General features: G+C 34.4%; 1 protein-coding gene across 1 annotated transcript in view; it reads right to left on the bottom strand.

Moving 5' to 3' along the window:
- Window positions 1–18,842, bottom strand: part of Ccdc73 (coiled-coil domain containing 73) — a 177,911-nt gene that overhangs the window by 26,619 nt on the left and 132,450 nt on the right. Inside the window, 3 exon segments of the mRNA XM_047517413.1 lie at window positions 4,418–4,522; window positions 5,304–5,363; window positions 5,877–6,005. Coding sequence (XP_047373369.1) covers window positions 4,418–4,522; window positions 5,304–5,363; window positions 5,877–6,005 — 294 coding nt within the window.

Raw genomic sequence — 18,842 nt, 5'->3', positions numbered from 1 at the left:
AGTAGCAGGATATAATAAATTGCATTCTTATACATTAGTGATGAATCTACTGAAAGAGAAATTAAGAAAACCACCCCATTCACAATAGCCTCAAAGAAATAGAATATTTGGGAATCATTCTTGGGGTTTTTGTTGTTGTTGTTGTTGTTTGTTGTTCTGTTTTTCATGTTAGAGGCTTTCTTCAAGTGTCCAGTAGTACTTAACTACCTGTTCATAGTAAGAATGAAGTATTTAAAAGCTGTTTCAAGTTTTGTCAAATGGTGATTGTCACTGTGGGTTGACCTGGATGAACTATATCATTTGGAAAGTTTAACTGCTGCAGCTATTGTCTTTTTTTCCTGGCAGGTTAGTTTCCTCAGCTATCCTTCAAACTCCATAGCACAAATTTCCAACTTTCTGCTAAGTAGGAGAGAGACAGTGACTATTTGTACTGGGTGTAGAAGAGAATCTAGGTTTGCAATAGCATCTTATATAATCCTCCAGTTTGGAGTTTCAACGGCACACCCTACTTCTACAAGCACATGATACTTATAATTACTGATCATTTCTGATTTATTATTTTTGTGTGTGCTGCAGTAGGGAGGGGGGCTGGAGAACAAACCCAGTGTCTCTCGTGCATTCTAGGCAAGCCCTTTACAACGGAACCACATCCTTAGCCCTTCTTTCTGCATCTTTGACTTACGTTTCTATTTCCTATTCTGTGTAAATAAATTACCAATTTTCCAACTGGTTCCCACTTTTAAAAATACTATTTTTATTGTTTTCTCCCCTGTTTCCTTGTCCTTGGGATTTATTAAGGTCATTTATTGCAGATTCAGAAGTGGGTAGAAGTGAATGTGTGTTCAAGTCATTGTTTAGCCAGAAGCCCTAAGCAAGCAATATCTGAACTCAGAAAGAATATGAATTTATATATTATTCACTGTTCATCATCCATTCATTTAATAAGAATGAGCTCCTGCTAGGCACAGTGGCACACACCTGTAATCCCAGCAGCTCTGGAGGCTGAGATAGGAGGATTATGAGTTCAAAACCAGCCTCAGCAAAAGTGCAGTGCTAAGCAACTTGGTGAGACCCTGTCTCTAAATAAAATACAAAACAGGGCTGGAGAGGTGGCTCAGTGGTTGAGTGCCCCTGAGTTCAATCCTCGGTATTCAAAAAAAAAGAATGAGTTACTATTGTGTGCCAAATGCTATTTTATGCTCATATACTATATCACTGAAAATGTTGCTGCCCTCATGAATTTTATATTCTATCAGGAAACTATTTGGTATTACTTGTAATTAGATTAACAAACCTGATAGTCTTTTGTGATTAAAGAAAAGGATATTATAGAAAGTCAAAATAAAATCATCTGCTAATGTTTTAATCTATCAAAAACTCAATAATTTATCCTAATTAGTACTATGTTAGCACTGTAACTAGAGGAATAAAACTAGCAAAATTATTCTTCTTAATAATGTGCCTATAGGAACAAAACTATTCTTATAGCTAGACTAAACCACAATTAAGTGACAGTAGAAAATATTTTCTATCTTGAGAATTTAGGTCTCTAGACTCTAAAATTTACTACTAAAAAAGTAAGACAGATGACAGCATGATTGCAGAGCACTGAAAAACAGTTGGCCATTATCAAGAGTAATGATCCCTTTTAGTGCAGGTGGAATTAGAATGCTCCTCAAGAAAACACTTGCGATCTATGCAGCATAATCCTTAGCAACAGTTCAACATTAATATTTTGTTATGCTATATATCAGTGGTTCTCAGACACTAGTCTGCAGACAAGTACTGATCCATGACAAAATTTTCACTAGTCCATGGAAAAAAAATGTCAATATAAGGCCATTATGACTTTTCTTATAAAGAACTGTCCTTTATCTTGAGATTATGTCCTTAATATACCTTTGATGTTAAAATGTTCATTTTTGAAATGATAGTGATGATAGATAGTATTGCTTGTTTTTTAATGTCCTTACTTCTCAAAATAAGTTGACAGTTCCATTTTTTACAATATTTTGAATTTTTACTGTTTGAAATCTAGCTTCTCTATACACTATCAAGTACTAATTGTATCAAGTACTAATTGTGATAATTAAGGTGTTTTGTTTACCAAGATAACAGTAGTCATAGTTAAAATATCCTGGGCCCATAATGACAGTCATTGTTAACTTAGAAGAAACCCACAACTATACATTTATGACTACTATCAGCTCTTTAAAATTCAATAATACTTAAGAATTAGAATTAGAGCTCATGAAAAGACAATTAAGAGCTGTCTTAGTATAACTGGTCTAACAAAATAAGCAGCTCTCCTAGATCTAGGAAAAAATATCTTAACAGTATGAAGTTGTTAAAAACAATGCCTGATTAAAACCAGAATAAAGGTTTAATTCAAGTTTTGCCACTAATGATGAGGCCTTATATGACACTGTTTATATTTTCTGGGTCTCTATTTCATTGTGAACTGAAATAGTTTGATTAGTAAATCTCTAATATTTTCTTTACCTTAAAAATCTGTTCCAACTCTTTTCTATGAATTAGGGGATGCTTTTGATAATGTTACTCAAAGAATTTAGGTAAGTTATGTTTCTTGGGAAAAGGTTCAATATATTAGAGAAATAGTAGTCCCTGTTATCCAATTATAGGGTGGGTATGGGAGGTGGTAGAGGGGTCTTGCTTATAATTGAACTTTCAAAGAAATTGTTTTTACTAGTCTTTTATTAGAATAGGTGAAGATACTAAGGGAGAGAGAAGTTTGACTGTAGCGTACCACCTCCCTCTTCTCCCTCTTCTAAGTCTAACTCCTATAAGTACTGGGGGCGGGCAAGAGAAATAAGGCAGGTGAAACTCTCCTTACAGCACAAGACATAGAATATCAATGGTAAGGAGTTAAAAGGCATTGCTCAGGTTAAATTTGGTTCCATTCAGTGATGTTGGACTACATAATTTGTGTGACTTGGTACAAAATGAAAAAAAAGGAAGGGAAAAGAACTATTAAAAACACAAAAATATAAAATTTTTCCTTTCTTTGAAGTTCCTCCCACCCTTTCTCTCTCAACTTGCAATAGTAGTTTTTATTTTCTACTTAATGGCATGATTTCTTGAGCAGGGGAAAACAGAGTAAATGCAGACCCTCACAAGTGTCTAGTGGTCTCATCACCCAACTCACCAGGAATAAGACCCACCAGCTACCAGGTTTCCCTTCTTCCTTCCAAATGCTAGACCCATGTACCATGTTCTGGTCAGATCAGGGAAGTCAATCTTCCCTTCCCCTGGGACCTCTACTCTAGCCTATGGCAGATGGGCGACTCTGAAGGGATTCCAACTGCTAGGCAGGGATAGGACGCAGAATGACTGGAAACTCATTCTGCCCCTGAAAAGTCACCTGTCTACCATACCAAAGTAATGACAACTTGGAACACGAATAGTTGTTGCCACGCATCAACCTGAAGTGCTGGAGGGTATGTGCAGCCAACTGAGACCTTCCCTGCCTATACCTAGGTCTCTACCAAGAAGTAAAGGTCAACATTAAAACACAGGTCTTTCACCACAAATGTGAGCCAACAACCTGCTAATGGTGGAAGAAAAGGAGCAGAAAGAAAGTCAGGCAGGGTTTAAGACCAAGACTGGGAAGCAATGGAGATAAGAAAATGTCTGAACTAAGGCTACAAGCCTCTGGCACATGCTCCACTGTCCCATCAGACTTAATTTACAAAATATAAAATCATTTTACTCTACTGACAACACCAGAAATGGATCTCATATGTATTCATCCAAGGAACAAGGGGCAGCCTCTCCTTCTTATACTTCAATCTTTATAAGGGATTTTCTTGTAGACTCCAATACTGAGCATCATCTCCTTCCAATACAGAGGTAAGAGAAAGCCTCTCTTTTTGAAACCTGCACTATCAAAATATCATGACCACAATGTCTTCCCCTCCCCAATAATGTTCTTATATATGTATGGGGAAGAGGAACTAGGATGAATGTGGCAACAGTGCTATGCTATCGTATTCCTGTGAACACAGATCTGCCCTGAACTTCTGAGAACTGGCTGATTGCTCTTTTACAATGTAGATGATACTTGCACCTTTTATTTTCAGTTTTAGACCTTGGCCACAATTTTAAACAAAGAAAACTTCCATTCATCCTATTATAAAATGAAGTCAGATACTTGATGGAATTTACTACTTAGTTACTTAAGTATTTAAAAATATATGTTCATTACTTTAGACACCGATAAAAAAGCTGACGGAATTCAGTATCTTGCTCCTAAAAATTAAAAAATCTCAACAAAATTGCACAGATGAATATAATTAAACAGGCAAAGCTCATTAGATAGAAATATACTAAAATAGTATGTACATACATGTGTGTAGAATATATATATATATATAGAGAGAGAGAGAGAGAGAGAGACCTGATTATTTTCTTTAAGCACCTTCAATTCTGCATCCATTTCAGTATTAGCCTGAATTTGTTGCTGAAGTAACTGCTGCATATGTTGAAAAGAAATGATGATGCCCTTTAAAAATACATAAATACATCAATTTTAAATGTTTAAGATAACAGGTATGTCTCTAAACTCATTCTTCATATACATTTTCTAGTTTCTTAACTCATTATCTTTATAATTTCAATACTTAAACTATATTAAATTAATGTCAAATTTTATAATTAAATATCTATAACACTTTTTACATAATTTTGAAAAAAAATACTATCTCCAAGAGTCCCTTAAATAATTGAGTTGTTTTTGTTTTTGTTTTGGGGACCATGATTCTATGACACTATTGAAAAGTGTGAAGAATTCAAAATAAAATGAATTTTTGTTGACTTGCCCCCTTCAAATAGCAAATAGATCTCTAATCTCTATTAAAATGTCAGATGGGCTATATAATAAGATGTTATAATGGACTAGATGTCATGAATCAAATGGAGAAAAAGCAGAAGAAAAAGAACAGGAGTTTTCTTTCATGTACCTTTTTTTAAAAAATAGGATTATAAATACCAGATTCATATGAGAGATAATGTTCTTAAAAAGCAAGCACTATGTATAGCTTCATATGAGAGAATAATGTCCTGAAAAATACACTTCAATAACTACCTGTTAGGGCACCACTGGTCGGAACAAAGAAAAAACTGATCTTTCAAAAATTGGAGTATATATGTGACTATTACATCTGAGAGCTTACAATTTGCTACACATTGACCTAAGTAGGCATGATTCCATGTGTTACTTTTTTATTTCCCACACTAGCTGATTTTAAAATATTTACTGACTTCATAAATATCTGATTGCTTACCTGTTTTTCTTCTTGAGTATGGGTAATTTCATCATTAATCTTCTTATTTAATTCCAATTCCTTCAAAAATTTGAATAATTTTAAAGTTATGGTATAAAATTCAAATTGTACATTCATTTCAGTGCTCAAAAAACTTGAGAATGACATGACCTGTTATTCAGAGTACCCACACTTGTTTGTGGTTGAAACAGTAGCTCTAGTGAACTGAGGAAGTTATGAGAATTCAATATAGACTTGCACAAACTTGTAAAGGTTTAAACTACAAAATCTCTCATATCCAAAGCTCTCTGGAGAAACCATTGTACTACGAGATTATTCAAAACCAAAGTGGAAATAAAATGGTCGCAGCCAATTTATTGTCCTTGCTAATGGCAAAAATTATCTAATAATTTTAAAAATGCAAATTCATAATACCTTGAATTCTTACTATGTATAGCAACTTTGCAAAGAAGGAACTTTTTGTTCCTTAAAATCCTAAATTTCTCGTAAATTAAATTTCTCATAAATTAATCCTAAAATTCTCATAAATTAAAAATATTAATTTTATAAACTTGAATACATTTAATCATATACCATGTTGAGTCTTTCTTGAAGTTCTTCAAATTTCTGTTCTTTAATTTTTAGACTGATGTTTTCTTCTCCCATCTTATACTGACACGTGACCTTGGATTTTATCAAGTCAGAAGCTACCTTTTTCAGTTCCTTAATGTAAGAAACATCAAACAGAAAATTCAGAATACATATTTCATCAAGGGAAGGTACTTTCCTGACAATGTCAAAGTTCATCTTTAAACCTATAATTATAATTTATATATCAATATAATATTACCAGCCTAGCAAGGTTTGCCTCTTGCAGCTCCCTTACAAGATTAGCCACGGTGGGAATGCAACATGTGGCTAATAGAAAAGGCAAGGCCAATCACATGGGGATAAAAAGTACAAACTAACCAACCAGAAGAGAAAACATTTTCATTCACTATTTATTCAATAAACATCTTCTGAGATAGCCAGTCATGGTGGCACACATCTGTTATCCCAGTGACTTGGGAGGCGAAGGCTGGAGGATCGCAAGTTTGAGGCCAGCCTCAGCAATTTAGTGGAGGCCATAAGCAACTTAGGGAGACACTGTCTCAAACTAAAAACTAAAAAGGACTGGGAGTTGTAGTTCAGTGGTAGATTGCCCATTGGCTCAATCCCCAGTACTGAAAAATAAATTTTTCTGAAATAACAAAAATGATAATACACGATTCTCAATTCTCAATTTCATTAGCATCAAGTAAGAAATGATTAAAATATAAAGTATTACAGAAATGTATAAGAAGCATAAAGAAGGAAATAGTTTAGTTATAGGCATTGAGAAAGAATTACCCAGAAAGGTAGTATTTAGTCTTTAAAGATAAATTATCAGAAGGGAAAGGGGAATATGTTGGTAACCATAGCTAGACATGTGGCAGGATTCAAATATTGAGAGGACTTTGTATGTCAAGTAAAGAATTTTATTCTAGGGACAATGGGAATTAACCACTGAAGCACTTTGGTTTTGTTCTGTTTTGGTTTCTATTTGTTCTTTTTAGATATATATGACAGTAGAGTATATCTTGACATATTATACAAACATGGAATATAACTTATTCTAATTAGTATCCCATTCTTGTGGTTGTACTTGATGTAGAGTTTCACTGGTCGTGTGTTCATCATATGAACATAGGAAAGTTATGTCATATTCATTCTATTGTCTTTTCTATTCCCATCCCCCCTCCTTACTGAAGGATTTTGAATAAGAGAATGATAAAACAAGATTTGCTTTTTTAAAAAAAATCTTTGGCAGTGTTGCAGAGGATAGAATTTAGGATTATGAAAGAAGTCTTCATTTGTGAACTATTACAGTTCCATTTAATTTGGCAGATACCAATCACATTAAAATCCTGACAAACTTCTGAGTTAGCATGCAACTGACTGTACTGCTGTTCTGTGTATCTAATAAATAGTCAAGGAGTGATTTTTATAGTCTTGATTACACAGCTTCTGAGCTCCCTTTGTATTCTGGAAGAACTCTGCATTATAAGAGCCCACTGCCAACCAGAGAAGCTAAAATGTCAGATACTTGCTTTATAAGCTTGAGACCAGACTCTGATAATGAGATGCACAAGTCTTGGATGTTGGATCAGAACCGACTATTACAAAGAACAATGATTATTGCAAATCTGTATGCTGTATGCACTGTATGCAGTGCTAGTAACTTCAAGCTTCCATGGGCAACAATGATGCCTCCCCAAGAGTAGTGCAACCATTATGGTCAGCTGTGATGGTACAAGATGTAGTATACAGTAATCGGCAGTAGAAGCTGGTTTTATGCTGTGGTCTTAGATATACTGCGTGATTTCTCTTGTTCCTAATAATTTTTCAAGTCTGAGATGATCAGCATTCTTCCAATAAATTCCTTTGCTAAGTCAGCTTGCAATTAAGAATCCTGACAAACATACTTCGAATTTTTTTAAGTTTTGGCTTATGAACTACCTAAGCAACAAACTCTTGACTCTTTAGTTAAAAATCAAAAGCTGAAACTTTAGGATGGTTAAAGTTACACAACTTTTTTTGTTGTTGTTTATTGTGCTGATTAGTGTTTTCTATTTTAAAAAAATGTCTTATGTTGTTTTCAAAATAACAATTAAAGTTATGGAAATAAGTAATTAGAGGACAGAAAATGACAAATGACTGAGTCCTAAGGAACTCCACTATTCACTCCACTATTCACCTCAAATGGCTGAGCAGTTCGGTTAACCAAGGTAGGAGAAAATCCAAGAGTGTGATATCAAGCAAGCTGAAACAGGAACAATGGAAAACAGGGCTGCCAGTACCTCCGAGTTCTACATGTTATAGTTTCAGCCATCCAGAGAAAATTCACCCAATTATATCACATTTCAAAATCCAGAAGAAAGGACTCATTAGTCTTAGCTCACATACCACCTTTGGATATGTGCATTGCATAAAGTGACTGCTAAAAGTAATCATGTGGGTCAAAAGATAAGACTCTCAGAAGAACAAGAAGACAAATTAATATCAACAGGATGTATTAAATTAATACAATCAGGATGTATTAAAGTAATGAAATGAAGTCTGAATGAAGGAGAAGAGACAGGTTTGAACTGGGCCTTAAAGAATGAATAGTAGATTGAATATCCTCCAATTCACTTTCCTGATTCACTTTCCACCCTTTTTGTACACTGCTTTGTGCCCTGTGAGGCTGATCTCTTTAGTACAGGAAACCCCACTGAGCCCTCTGGCTCCTTGTTGGATTAAATCTGTAGGAGGCACCAGTGTATCAGCAGGCTCAGAAGAGAAAGAGATTGAGGTACTTTCCCAGCTTCTGCCCTACCTAATCACAATTTGGCAATGGTTCTGTCTCTTTACCAAGTCACAGCTTCTCACTCATGGCCTTCTTTTATAACCATAGCTAGTTCTTGCCACATTTCAGTATCTGCTTTATTCCCTTGCCCCTTCAAGTATAGGCATGGTAATAAATTCCCTACTACTTTTATCCTTGGGTGCTTTACCATCCCTTGTTGGTCTCTCCCTTAACTCTTTCCACAATTATGCAAATAGCTTCTTCATTAAACCTTTCTCAATTACCAATTCAATGTGCTATCTGTTTCCTGCCCAAATCCTGTTCAATATAAACAAAATTGAGAGAAGGCATTTCAAGGGTGGGAGCAAAGGTAGAGGAAAGCAAAAGCAAAAAGGAAGGAAGAACTAAGAATACTAATGGCCACAAAGATTCTGGTTAAAATAGATGGAACACATCTGTCAGGAAGAGCAGGAAACCATGTTGAATATGTAGAATAGGCAAACCACATAAGCTCTGGAAAGCCAATGAAAGAAGTCTGAGACTTGATTTGGTGGGCAAAGGAGAACTACTCAACCTATCATTCCTTCTACAGACACCAGGTACCTACTCTGTATCAGGCACCTATAACTCTCACATTAAACCAGTATCTCAGTGAACTCTGTCAAAAAGAGTGAATGAAATCTGGAGAAAAGAATACTGGCAAGAAGCTATTACATTAATTCAGACATGAGATGATGAGTGTCTATACTATTTAAAAATGGGGAATGGGAGATACGAGACATTCTAAAGAAAGATATAATCAACTGAACAAAGGGAATGAAGATAAAAGATTTCAGAGTGTCTAGGTGAAGGTAGACAAAATGAAAAGAGGGAATGAAATATGAAAGACAGAAATATAAAAATGGAAAATCTGCTTCACTGATAAAGAGATAAAATACATATTAAAATTACATTTAAGAGAAAGTGTTGTGAAACAGACTCTTAAGAAAGCCAAAAGGCACAAATCATTAAGCCTGAGTCAGAGGCTGTTACTATTCTTTTTTTTGGGGGGGGGGCGGGCAGTGTGTTTTACTGGGGATTTGACCCAAGGGCACTTTAACACTGAGTCACAACCTCACTCAGTCCTTTTTTATTTTTATATTTTGAGATAGTGTCTTGCTAAGTTGCTTAGGACCTTGCTAAATTAAATTGCTAAAGCTAGTCTCAAACTTTCAATCCTCCTGCCTCAGCCTCCCAAGCCACTGGAATTGCGGGCACATGCCACCACCACCGCACCTAGCAAGGCCGTTACTAGTCTCAAAAGACATCTTTTATTTATATATATATATAGTTTTCAAATTATAAATGGTAGCATCCAAAAATTTCCCCAAAGAATGTTTCAATGTTCCAGTAATGACTTACCTTCACAAGTAGCAAGATGGTTTCTTTTGAAAAGAGAGTTGTATGAATTTTTTTTGGGGGGGGTAATCGAATAGTAAAGAATCCAATATGTAATTAACCCCAAAATTAAAATCACAAAAGGAAATAACCTACAGTCAGTTGAAAATATAGAACTGGAGAACCAAGCATAGTAACATATGTTTATAGTCCCAGCTACTCAGGAGGACGAGGCAGGTGGATCACTTGAGCCTAAGAATTCAAGATTAGACTGGGTAATAAAGCAAGACCCTATTTCTAAAATTAAGTAAATAGATAAATAATTTTAAAACTTAAAAGAAAAGGCAGGAAATGTGTATGTGAAGTCATCCACATGAAAGTAAATGACTGAATTAATGAACATAAACTCAATGAAAGACAGACAATGAGAAAAGAAAAACAGAGATCTGAGGGCAGTGTTTTGGAGAAACAGGAGAAAATGGAATAATCAGAGAGCCAGAGGAATTAATTTGTTAGAGTCCCAGAAGAGCTCTAAATAGATCACTTTTACATAAATGTCATAAAACTAATTATACGTTTTAAACTTCCTTTACTTTTTTTTTTTTAAAAAACCTCATCATTTGTACAAAACACAACATTCTGTAATGAAAAGCAGTGTGAAAATACCATTGAGATGCTTTGGTTAAAAGTATCAGAAAATCATAACTAACCTACCAAACAGTAAGTAAATTCACTCACATAACATGGTAGCCAAAGTTAGACAGGTTCTAATGCTTGCTGATTTGGGCTCCAAATGTGTGTTACCAAAAAATTATCTTAATTTCTCCAGTTTCCACTCATGGGACTCTGGTTCTATGGACCAATAAAAAGAGATATTATACTATGACTGTCTCATTCTGGAATTCTTTCTAAAGAGAAAGAAAAAAGCTTTCCTTGAACCACCTCCTGCTTGCCAGAATTAGATCACATGCTCATTCTTTTTTTTTAATTAATGCATTTTAATTATACAGAATGAGTTTCACTGTGGCATATTAGTACATGCAAATTACATACTTTGACCATCTACATGCTCATTCCTGAACCAAACATTGGCATGAAGAATAAAGTGGTATTAATTGGCTTAGACTGATCATCTGAGGTAGAAAAAGTGTTGTGAAATGATCACCATGTCCACCCTAAGAAGAATTTTAGCTAACACTGTAAAAGTTTCAGATTGTTTAAAATATTACTGAAAAAAAAATATTACTGATTACAAACATTATGCAGAAGAAAGTGAGAATAAGTGAAGGATCTTTTTTATAAGCTGCTTGACAGTGAATAATTCACCTACTCTCTCTGGGTCTCAGTTCCTTCTCCAAAAGAAGATGTTGGATCCAGTTAACAGTTTTCAAAATTGTGCAGTTCCATGGAACTCTTCCAGGGCTGCTTATGAAGAAAAGTAGCCAACATATATAGCTCCAGTTCCTCCAACTCTCCCTTCAAATGCAGCAGCTCTACATTTACTTGCTTCAATCCCGAGCATCTACAGTTTAAACAAAGGGTTCTGCAGTTCAAAGAAAGATGAAAACCATCAGATTAGATGATCCCTATGGTTCTACGAAATTTAGAGATGATCTGTAGAGGATAAATAGTTTGCAAAGAGCTAGTCATTGTAGAAATATAGTTCAAGCTTAAAGGAGAAAGAGCAACTGATCAAAGGAATTTCAGTCTTTGCTATTGGAAAAGGCATTTAAAAGCAAATGAGAGATTCCAGCCTGTCTTCCCAGCATGGTCACTGCCCCCAGCACATTCATTTGGGATAACTGCAAAGCTGAGGTAGTGAACATTGGTTAAAAAAAAAAAAAAGAGCCAATCAATAGTCTAGGAAAAGGTCCTCCTGTAAGCCTGAGCAAGGACCAAATTACAGCAGGAAATACATTGTTTTAGTCAGCTTTTTTGCTGCTGCAACTAAGACCTGACCAGAACAACTGTAGAGGAGGAAAAGTCTATTTAGGGGCTCATGGTTTCACAGATCTCAATCCACAGAAGGCCGACTCCATTTCTCCGGGCTTGTGGGGAGGCCGAACATTGTGGCAGAAGGAAGTAGCCCACATGGTTTTCAGAAAGCAGAGAGAGAAAAATTCCACTCTCCGGACACAAAATATATACCCCATAGCCACGCCCCCAATAAACCGCTTCCTCCAGTCACACCCCTCCTGCCTCCAGTTACCACTCAGTTAATCCCAGCAGGGATTAATTCACTGATTAGGTTAAAAGTATAACCCAATCATTTCTCCTTGAACCTTGTTGTGTTGTCTCACACATGAGCTTTTGGGGGGCACCTCACATCATAACTATAACATGCATCTAAAAAGCATCACCTGGAAGGAACAGCTACAATCTCCTAAAATCACCAGCTGTATTTCTCAGTTGTTACGGAAGCAGGTATCAAAACGGCTTTTACCAGAAAATGGAGGGAGGCAGCTTTCATTATGCCCCAGTGTGAACTGACTCTAATTTGAGTGGAACTGTAGAAGACTAGCAATTGGTTCCTTTCTAAAAAGAATCTTGGCATCCAGAAAGGATGTAAGTTTTGCCCACCAGAAGTGGAACAGTTTTTTAAGCATGATGCCAATAATGATCCTTAGTGATCTGAGGAACAGTTAAATGCTACAAAATTTTGCTTTGTTGGACTTGTTATGAACCAAATGGAGTAGATATTGTAAGTCATGCTACACAAGTTATTTTTGAAATACTGAAGAAACCCTGGTTGCCTCAGAACTGTATACTCACTGCTTGAAATGAAGATCGAATCTGGTGTTTATGTAACCACCAAAAAAATTGTTCTTGTTGATGTTATTGATAATGACTTTTGGAGACTCTGGCCATTTGGAACTAGAAGCCAGCAGAAAGAATTTCATTGTGATCTCAAAATAACTCCTAAAAGGCTCCAGATGGTAAAGAAAAACAGTGGGTCACGGAGAGAACAGTGTTGCTCCTGAAATCAGGAAGTCATTGCAGGGTTGAATACTGATGGGTTCAACTTCTGATCTTAGTCACTATGAAAAAATCAAAAAGTCTTGTGGAAATTTTGGAATTCCATATGAACTTCAGGTAGCATCTGCCCATAAGGGAAAGATGAAACTCTGAAGGAGATAACATTCCTACTGCATTTGGGGCAGTGGCAGACAGAAGGAATGGTTTTGGTCCAGTGGTATCTGGTAATACTACCTATCCAGTTATCAGCTGTCCTTCCTTCAACTAGACTGGGGAGCTCACAAAGTACAGGCATCTCTTCAGCAACCCAGTGGTCTCAGTTATTCAGATACTTTCTCAGATAGCACAGTTTGCTGCTCACATATTTAGATTAAATAGCCATTTGGTATGGGTCAAACTGCAAGCAAGCAATATTAACACATGAATTTCCTTGAAGCAGGCTGATTAAAAAAATCAGAGAATGTGATTTTCTCCCTTTCCTGGTACTGGGGATTAAATCCAGGGGTGCTCTACCACTGAGCTACATTCCTAGCCCTATTTTTTAAGATAGGGTCTCACTAAGTTGTAGAGGCAAGCCTTAAACTTGTGATCCTCCTGCCTCAGCCTCCCAGGCAGCTGGAACTGCAGGCATGTGCCATGGTGCATAACTCAGAGAATATCGTTTATAAGAATGTCATTTCATTTTCTTGAAGGAAAAGCTACAAATTTCTAGTTTACAGAAAAAAGATGAAAACATGACTTTAAGACAGAGGAAACAACATGTATTAATGAATTAAAAAAAGCAAAAAAGGTTGTTTTAATTGTCTTAAAGGTCTATATGTACAAATAACCTACCTATAGTTATGATGCCTGTCAAAACTGCTTTAATCTTATTTTAAACTTAATTTCATTTGTAACAGTAAGTCTATAAATTTCTATAGCATGTGAATAAAGTTTTCTGAAGAACTCTTCCATGTATTTTACTACCTTATATTTATTACACACATGTATTAAACAGGAAAGGTATGTATTATTATACTCATATTACAAATGAGAACACAAAAGGAGGAAAAAGAGAAAACACCAGTATGTCCTGAGTGGTAGACCTCCTTGAGATGACTATAGTTGAAAGGTTTGGTTTTAAAGAAAAGGTGAAGTGATAAGTTAATGTAAACAGAATAAATGGGAAATATTATGCAGGGAATTCTACATAGGCAAGAACAGACCAATGAACTGAGTGAAGTTAACTGGAATGAAGGACTAGAGATAGGAGATTTGGGCATGTGATGGTACATATCATAGAAAAGGGTCCTCTACAGAAAGTGGAGAGCTGAATGAAAGGAAGCTCAGTGGCAATGAATTTCAAGGTAGGGACAAGCTAGTCTGCACTGCCATCTAGGCATATAAGAAGCAGGCAGTTCAAGAGTATGAGTAGTCAACAATGTCCTCTTTTAATAAATATATGATTTATCATGAATGATGCAGAAGAGGAAAATTATATAGATGAACTGCTTGTCCTGTTATTCTATTATCATAAGTGGAATGGTTAAGATCATAGGCTCTGGAGCCAAATTTGTTTGCATTCCAATCTTGGTTCTATTTTCCTTCTTGTATAACTTTAGACAAGTTACTTAATACTGCTTCAAGTTCCTTATCTGTAAAATGCAGATAATAAAATTGTAAAAGTTCCTGGCATGTAATAATCCATGCAAGAAGTATTTCCTAAGCATCTACTATGTGCTAGACACTGTCACCTATTTACCAGGCTGAGTATAAGGGACTCTCTGATTGCTATAACTTCGGTATGATGAAGAATTCTTCCTACTTGTAAAATAAAGTATTATGAAGTTTTAATAAATGTCATGAATGATTAAGTATTATTTTATTTAAGGAATTAAGATTCATTTTCTCATGGTTAGTAAGAGTTTTCTTTCTTTTTTAACACATATATATATATGTATATAAATATATATACTTTTAGTTGTAGTTGGACATAATACCTTTATTTTATGGTACTGAACCCAGGGCCTCATACATGCTAGGCAAGCATGCTACCACTGAGCCATAACCCCAGCCCTGTAAGAGTTTCCTTGAATAAGCTCCTCAGAAAAAGGTACAAAACAGATGGTGGATATGATCAATACACTATATATACTTATGTGAAAATGTCACAGTGAAACCCATTAATTTGCACAATTAATGCATGTTAATAAAAAAGTACTATATTTTATACTTAGTTTATATTCCATAGCACCTTAATAGATTCAGAAATCTAACAGGAACTAAAAGTTAGAATGGATATAAATAGAAAAGAAAAATTAACATATGAAGAAAAACATGACTTACTTTCATCTAAAATAGAATTTGATGAAATCGAAGATTTGATTCACCAGGATAAAGTAAATGGCAATAAAAATGCTTGGTTAATGTCTGCCAAACAGACTATTAATGACACAACAGTTCAGTCAATTTGCAAGATTTCCTTAGAAAGTGGTAGACTTAAATGTAATGCTGAGACTCAATCACTGACTCAATCAGTAAGCGTCATTCCATTCAAGGTAATAACCACAGCACTTTAGACCACCATGTTACACAGAGATACTCCTGGTTTAACTGTGAACAAACCACTGCAGTTTTATTACCAATACTAGAAAAACAAAGTTTACCACATGGTGAGTTATTAGCATTATGTTAACTTTAAAAGAACAACACATTTTATGGCTGAGAAATAACCTTGACTATTATAACCACCATTCCTAAACTGTGAGTTTAAAATAGGTTATTTCTGCATTCTAAGTTCAGAGTCAAGAATATGCTAAACAACAATTATAAAAATAAGACAAATCATTATTCCAGGCCAAATGGTCTTTGACTTAACTTATTGAACAATTTATTGATTTACCATTTCCACCACAGGTAAATATTTTAAAACATGAGATGACTGTTTAAATGACTATGGATACTGAAAGATCAAAAACTAAATCTAGTTGTTTTGATAATTAATTTCTTTAAAATTTATGAAATTAATTCAAAGGTAAAATACCTGAGAGAGGGTCATAAAGTTTTAATCTCACTCAGATTTACATGTTTAACTAATATTGCTATGCAGTATTTAGTAAAATACTATCAGAGTAATAAAAAAAACTCATATGCTCAACTGATTCTATTTTTAAAAAAAGACACCAATGAGGGCTCAGTGGTTAGAGCGCTTGCCTAGCACATGTGAGGCACTGGGTTTGATCCTCAGCACCACATGAAAATAAGTAAATAAAGGTATGGTGTCCATCTACAACAAAAAATATTTTTTTAAAAAAAGACACCAATGATATTGACTTTAACATGATATATACTTTTCTTTACATAATATTGTTTCTGAATCTTGCTTTCAATGCTTTTTATGTACTAAGATAACCTTTAAAGGAAACCTGGCAATTATTTTTGAATCTTTATTATTTTATTAGGTTTTCCCAAAGCAAGATACACCTATATGAAGAAGCAAACATTCAAATAATTTAGAAAGTTAATTATTAGATGACTTAGTTTGTACTAGTGATCTATTCAAAGTTTACTCCTAAGACACAATGTCCTATTAATAAGACATAAATGGCTAAAACTTATATTCACTTATATAGCTTACAATTCTTAAATAAATCAAGGAAGACTGGTTTTTCAAATTTTTTTTCTTCTTCAATGTTACAAAATGCAGCAAAGTTCTATGCTTTTCTACCTTTTTCAAATAACTGAAAATATGAAGCTATCGGAATCAGTTATCTTGTAGGAGATCCTAAAATACATCAATTCCTATTAAAATGATTGTTTTGAAATAGCAGGAAGATTTAGAAATGAATTAGGGATAGAAAACCAGTGTATGGCTGGTAAAAGTAAAAAGTATTAATTTCTTCCATCTTTCTCTTTCTCTTATACATTAATTAATCTTAAGAGGATAATAAATTAAAATCAAAGACCTCCATGAAATGATTTTCCACTGAAAAATATGCTTTTGATTTTACAGCCTTTATAAGCTTCTAAATATCCTGAACTTTTAGTACACTGTCTGTTTTCTAACCATTTTATTCAAAGCTATTAGTGCAGCAAATAAACAGCACATGCTTTGATCTCATTAAATTACAACTTATAGTTCCTAGAGTCATAAATACTGTGCAGTTTTCTCCTTCACCCCTCCTTTTCTGGCATGAGGTAGTCTGTTTAATATCACTATCTCCTTGAGTGCTCTGACATTTACTCAGACAAACAGCAGAGGTTATGAATGTTCCTCATAGATAATATCGGGAATTCTTCATGATTGCCATAATGGTGAACCCAGCATTCAGAACTGCAATACCTAGCTTTATCTAACAACTAAGTTTGATCTGTTTAACTGCTCCACAAAAAAAGGAATTCCATCTTATCACAAACCAATAACTTAACTGTTCTGGACAAAATCACAGAAGAGTATAAAAGAAAAATGAAAATTATCTTTGAGAAATTAATGATTAGAAGTTTTAAAGGAGTGATATAACCAATGTTACTAGACTTGATTACCTTCTGAAAGAGTCAAAAAATAAAAGTCCTAAGATTAAAAATCAAAGCTACATAAAATATAAAAATGTATCTAGAATGTCTGAAATATTAAAAATCAGTCCTTCAAATACATTTTATATTGCTCACCCTTGCAGACTTTGAAGTCTCAAAGGTAATGAAATTCTCTTACTTTGCCCTTTCAAATAGTCTCTTCCAAGAACAAGTAGGCTGCAATGTATACCGACACTAATGCTTTCTTAAAATAACTGAGGCCACCACAGCATAACCTACTACCACATTTAGGTGACCCTGGTCAAGGTCCCATGGCCTGGGAAAAAGAAGCAAGGGTTCTCATGAGCAATACAATTCCACTCATGCATAGAAAGAGACTTTCTTCACCCTCTTAAATAAATCCACCAAGGGTATCTCTCCCTGGATTTAGAGGAGCCTCATCTAATCTACAGGTCAGAATCTTAAACTATATATTAGAAATATAATAGTCTATTTTGTTACAATGAAACATTTGTTTCTATTTAAAGCAAAAAATATATAATTTAGTACAGAAATGTGTGATATACAATCTTTTTAGTAATAATACAGAAACTAACTCAATAAAGGTAAATGAATATTTTAATATAATTACCAAATATGAGTATTATTTAATACTTAAGTCATTGACAAACATATTAAATAAAAAATTAAACTAAGAGATGTTACTGAAAATGTGCTTATTTATGACTACTGAACTAACATATGGTTATTTATATTTACATTTGAAGTTTGTATTGATAAAAATGAATGGTACTTTTTAACTGACAAATTTTAAAACTATAGCTTTTCCTCTTTATGTTAAAAAGAGTAATCTTTAATATTCAGGGATAAAAGAAATATTTTATACACATACATAAGATATAAGACTTTTTAAGAAATAGAAACATATAATTATTCATCATCCATCTGAATGTCCTCTACTGAGCAACACCTATGCTCCTACTTTCTGATCCCTCAGGTATAGGAATAGAGTCCAGAGAACATATAGCAAATTTATTGGCAGTGATAAGATCAAAGACTTACATATAACTATATGTTGTAATGTTATAAATATTAATAGTCTTTTAACTAATGCACTGAAGTACAAGTCATTCATCTGGTAGCACAAACAATCTTCAAAACATATGCCTATGTCTCTAGATCCTTAATAATATTTTAATTTCAGTAAAACTGTATTTAAATATAGAGAGATTTCCAGTTTCTAAATGGGCATGTAAGGAGCTTACAAGTCACCACTGTATCCTAACAAGTAAAGAGCTAAGCAAACTGAAAAGTCAACAACTCTCCTT

The sequence above is a fragment of the Sciurus carolinensis genome, chromosome 11 (genome assembly GCF_902686445.1).
Source record: "Sciurus carolinensis chromosome 11, mSciCar1.2, whole genome shotgun sequence".
NCBI classification, from domain to species: domain Eukaryota; kingdom Metazoa; phylum Chordata; class Mammalia; order Rodentia; family Sciuridae; genus Sciurus; species Sciurus carolinensis.
The sequence above is the reverse complement of the archived record's forward strand: the minus strand, read 5'-3'. Positions and strand labels throughout refer to the sequence as shown.